Source organism: Vigna radiata, chromosome 7 (assembly GCF_000741045.1).
Source record: "Vigna radiata var. radiata cultivar VC1973A chromosome 7, Vradiata_ver6, whole genome shotgun sequence".
In the NCBI taxonomy this organism is placed as follows: domain Eukaryota; kingdom Viridiplantae; phylum Streptophyta; class Magnoliopsida; order Fabales; family Fabaceae; genus Vigna; species Vigna radiata.
This window is the reverse complement of record NC_028357.1, coordinates 17,252,482-17,257,174: the sequence shown is the minus strand read 5'-3', so window position 1 is coordinate 17,257,174 and position 4,693 is coordinate 17,252,482. Positions and strand designations below refer to the sequence as shown.

Below are 4,693 nucleotides of genomic sequence, written 5' to 3'. Positions count from 1 at the left end.
TGATTCTCCCAATGACACCTCTTGTGCCCACCAAGTGCTTGCCCTGTGGAGAACACCCTCAGGCATATGCTGCACTTGTGACCATCACCACTCATGTTCATGTTCATGTTCACGTTCACGTTCACGTTCTCCTCCTCACACTTCCCGCTACTTCCAATGCCTAACCCTATGCTTACATTACTACCAGTGTTCGCAAAACACCCTTTCACGTTCTTGTGACTCGCACGGTGCCCTCCAAGAGCCTGGTGCGATCCGAACACCCTGTTGCAACTCGAACACTCGAACTGCCACTGCTGAACCTCTTCCTCTTTCTCTTTGCCTTTCTCTCTGTTGTTGTTGTTGTTGGAATTCGCCAGCAGAAGCAAACAGGCAGCCACCTCCTGGTCTTCCTGGCTCATTATCATCGTCATCTGTTGTTGCTGTTGTCGTTGCTGCTCCTGTTGTTGATGATGATGTCTTCTTGCGTTGGGCGGAGGGTTGATCCCTCTCCACTGACGCTCAGGGTGGCATCGCATGTGCCCGAAGAGTGCCTTCCACGACCAGAACTTCTTGCCGCACTCCGTGCATGGACGTGGATCGGAGGATCTCTTCCCCTTCCANCCCTCCTCTTCCATTGACACTATCGTTCTTCTCCGCTTCTTCTCCGCTTCTTCAGNGCAGTCAGAATCCTCCTTCATACCTCAATTCAACCAAATCCAAAACCTTTTCCAAGGNACGCCTTCTGCCTTATGTATCTCCTGACAGTTATTGTAACTTCTCATCAAGCAGTTTCTTTCTATATATTCTTTTTTATTCTTTTTTTTTTCTCATGAAAATAAAATATATATTTTTTCATTCAAAAAAAAAAAAGTCAGTTACTTGTCACGTCACGTTGCTTCGTGCTTGCTATGCAGTCTTGCTTTCCTTCCATTAACAACTTGGAACCTCTTTGCCAATATCTACCACTGAATTTCACTAGCTTCGTGACATTTCAAACTTTATATGGAGCTGAAGTACATCACATGCACGCAATGAAGAAACAACTCCAGCATGCATGCAACCATGATAGAGATACACACAGATCTCTTCTCGGAGTACCGAACGGTAGATCTCTTCTCGGAGTACCGAACGGTCACTGCTTCTTTATATCTAGAGATACACACAGATCTCTTCTCGGAGTACCGAATGGTAGATCTCCGCTCGGAGTACCGAACGGTCACTGCTTCTTTATACCGTACGGTGTCAGCCTCCATATCCGGATGATAGTCACAGGACAACTTGCATTGTCGATGCTTACTGCATAGTTGTTGTGGGAGCTCCCACCGACCGTCTTCCTTGATAGAGATATTTTCTCTATCTTGAACCAAACCGTGCTGTTACCGTACGGTGGTTTTTGCATTGCTTATTATGGGTGCAAAGTGTTTTCTTCATACCGAACGGTGGATACCCTGTAATCGTTCGGTCCATTTGCCTCTTATCATCTGCTGATTATTTCCGGCCTAGGTATTTCTCCTTGGAGAATGTGAGGAACTTTGTGTCTTTCAATAAAGGACAAACATTCCGTTTAACCTTGGCTTCACTTCTTGAGATGGGTTATCAGGTAAAATTATTGCAACTTTCTTCCTTAATTGCTCCCCGTTGATGAATAGAACTTGAAGGAACTGATGAATGTTTGATTTATTTGTCCAAAAGGTGAGGTTTGGTATCCTTGAGGCTGGAGCATTCGGGGTTTCCCAATCAAGAAAAAGGGCATTCATATGGGCAGCCTGTCCTGATGATGTTCTTCCAGAGTGGCCGGAACCAATGCATGTATTTTCAGCACCCGAGTTGAAGATCACATTATCTGAAAATGTTCATTATGCTGCTGTCCCTAGTATTGCAAATGGTGCTCCTTTACGTGCAATAACTGTTAAAGATACTGTTTCGGATAAACGGGGTCTTCCTCTACAATTTGATACTCCGACCGTCCACTGTCTTTGGTTCCTCACTATCCGTCTCGTCCGTCCGGGTAGCTGTTAAAAGCACTCCGACGCTCAAGTCAGTCCTCGCTCTTATTTATAGAGATAGAGAGAGAAAATTGTCTGGCAGCATAAATGCACCATTAATAATCTTACCTACTGTTACCTTTGACCTCTATTTATAGCTTTCCAGATGGACCAAGGATTACCTTTTACTAATCACGGCCCAAGATTGGGCCCAATCGTCCTTAATCTTGTTTAGTGTGCCGTTAATTATTGGCTTGACATTTCCGTGTAGACCGTCCGTCCAAACCGCCCGGACGTTATTCCGTTGTTAATACTAGCTGCCCCGGTTATGGATTGGTAGGCTAACCGTCCGAGCGTCCTGTCCGAATTATGAGGCCGGGCGCCCTTCCTGGTACATAGGCCCCCCAAGCCTGAAGAGACGAAGTGACTGAAAGGTTTGAGTAGGAAGACAGCTGCGCTTTTTGAGGGGCGTGGCGTTGGGAGTTGGGATGGCGGTTACGATTTTTGAGGGAGTAGTGGGCGGGAAAAGACGCGTGTCCTCCTCCTACTGGTCATTCTGAGTGGGGCAGCGAACCGTCGCAAATCTGGATCGTTGGTGTGCCGTGGATCCAACGGTGGGTAATGCATGGTGATTTTCAAAATGTGGCTATAAATAGGGGTGGGGGAGGGTGGCTATTCACTCTTTACTTCTCTCTTTTTACTGCTTTGGAATTTCGAGCTTCAGGTAATAAATGGCTGCCACGAGTGTTTATTCATCGGAGGAGTCGTCGGGTCGAGGTGGCAGGGATGCTGCGGGAAGGACCGGTGGCGTTCCTTTGCCAAGGGGAGAGGTGGCGGGAAGGGCCGAAGGGGGTTCGCCGCCAAGTTCGGTTTCTTCCTCATTTCTAGATGCCCATCAGGACGGGGACTCTGTTCCGCCTTCCCCGGACGGGGATCGATTGGTGAATGGTTATGGCATATTTTTGCTTAAAGGCGGGATACGGATTGATCGCGAATCGGCCGAACCGGCCGAGGGGTGGCCTCGCATTCGGGGCTATCGGTGGGCCTCTCCGGAAGTGGGTGAGTTTACCTCCGATTTCGGGACTCATGACGAATTGTCATGGTGGGCAAATCGGTCCTACATTGCCCGCGATGTTGAAGATGCCCGGCTATTCCGCCTAGGCGTCAGCCATCCGAATGAGCGCGTGTATCATGGGAAGGGTTCTAGCCCCGAGGACTTCTTCTTCGTATATGCGTACATGTTCGAGCAAATGTATGTCAGGGTGCCGTTCACTGATTTTCAGGCGTCCGTTCTTAGGGAGTTAAAGATTGCCCCCACCCAACTTCATCCGAACGGGTGGGCGGCGATGCAAGCCTTCACATCCTTGTGTGCGGCGGTTGGGTTAACGCCTATGGTTCGGGTGTTTCTTCACTATTTCAACGTCCGCCCTTCCCCCCGTCGAGGGTGGGTGTCTTTGTCCTCTGTTCATGACCGCACTCTCTTCAAACCGTTTTCTGATTCTTTCAAAAAATTTTAAGACGAGGTATTTCAAAATAATAATCAAGGATTCTGGGAAGTCAGAGTTTTTTGACGCCGAAGGCGCCCCTCGGTTTCCTTTCTATTGGACACAGGATCCTCCCAAAATAAAGGCATACGGCGTCACTCGTATGAATAATTTGGAGCGTGACGCCGTTCGGATCATAAAGGATCTGCCCCGCCGCCTCAACGCCCGCGGCTTCGTCGACTGTCTGAAATACGAGGACTATGACCAAATAGCCTTCGGTATGAATATGGCCGGCTCGGTCTCTTTAAGTTCACTTTTGACTTAGCTAAATTCTTGTTTTCTTTTCAGGATACATGTCGTTACCGGAGCCTCGACAGTCTGGATGGCTTGCCTCCACCCAACGGCGAAAAGGGGGTAGCTCAAAAGGTGTTGCCCAGCCATCTGCGGCTTCCAGCCGGGCGACATCGTCCGGTGTTCCTACTGGTGTACCTCTAAAGGTACAGGAGACGGCCCCCGTTGCGTTGGCTATCCCGGAAAAGGTGGCGGTTGGCCCCGCTCTGGAGAAGGTTCAACCGAGTCCTACCTTTGTCACTCTGGTCAATTCTTCGGAATCTCCTCCTGATTCGGCCGTCCCTCTCGAACGGAAGAGGAAAGCCAAAGAGGGAGGGAAGTCGTCTTCCAAACGCCATCGTCGAAGCGGAAGTTCCTCACTCCATCCCTTACCGGCCGGCGTGTTTGACATTACCTTCGATGCTGCATCGAAGATAGAGTGTCGGCCCAGTTCCTCTCAGCTGGCGGTTATTGAGCCATTATCTGAGGAAGATCTACTGGGAGCGGCCGTGGAGCTGATGAGCCGGGGCGTTATGCTGGCTCGCAGAGCTCGTGAAAGCAGCAAAGGTCGTGATGCTCGGGAACTTCTCCGTGAGCTGGCCGATGAGCAGAATGTGTCTGCCGGACTTCGTCGCCGCGTGGAAGCGCTGGCGAAGGAGCATGAGCACTGCTCCGAGACGCAGGTCAAGTTACAAGCTGACTTGGACCTTGCTACTTCCAAGCTGGCTGCAGTGGAGAAGTCTTTGGCGGATGCCAAGCTGGTAGAGGATGGCCTAAGAGAAGACGTGGAGAAGGAAAGGTTGGAAGTCCGCCGGTTGACCAAGAGGGGGGGAGAACTAGCCGATCAGAGTGAGCGTTTGTCCCAAGATCTTTTGGCCGCCAACGCTGACAAGAAGCGTCTGGAGGCCGAGCTGA

General features: G+C 50.0%; 1 protein-coding gene across 1 annotated transcript in view; it reads right to left on the bottom strand.

Annotated features, from left to right (window-relative positions):
- LOC106766136 (zinc finger protein ZAT3) overlaps positions 1-732 on the bottom strand; it is a 9,862-nt gene extending 9,130 nt beyond the window's left edge. The window contains exon 1 of the mRNA XM_014650893.2: positions 2-732. Coding sequence (XP_014506379.1) covers positions 2-677 — 676 coding nt within the window. The 5' untranslated portion in view covers positions 678-732. The remainder of the gene's footprint in view (position 1) is intronic.
- Positions 733-4,693: the final 3,961 nt, after the last annotated feature.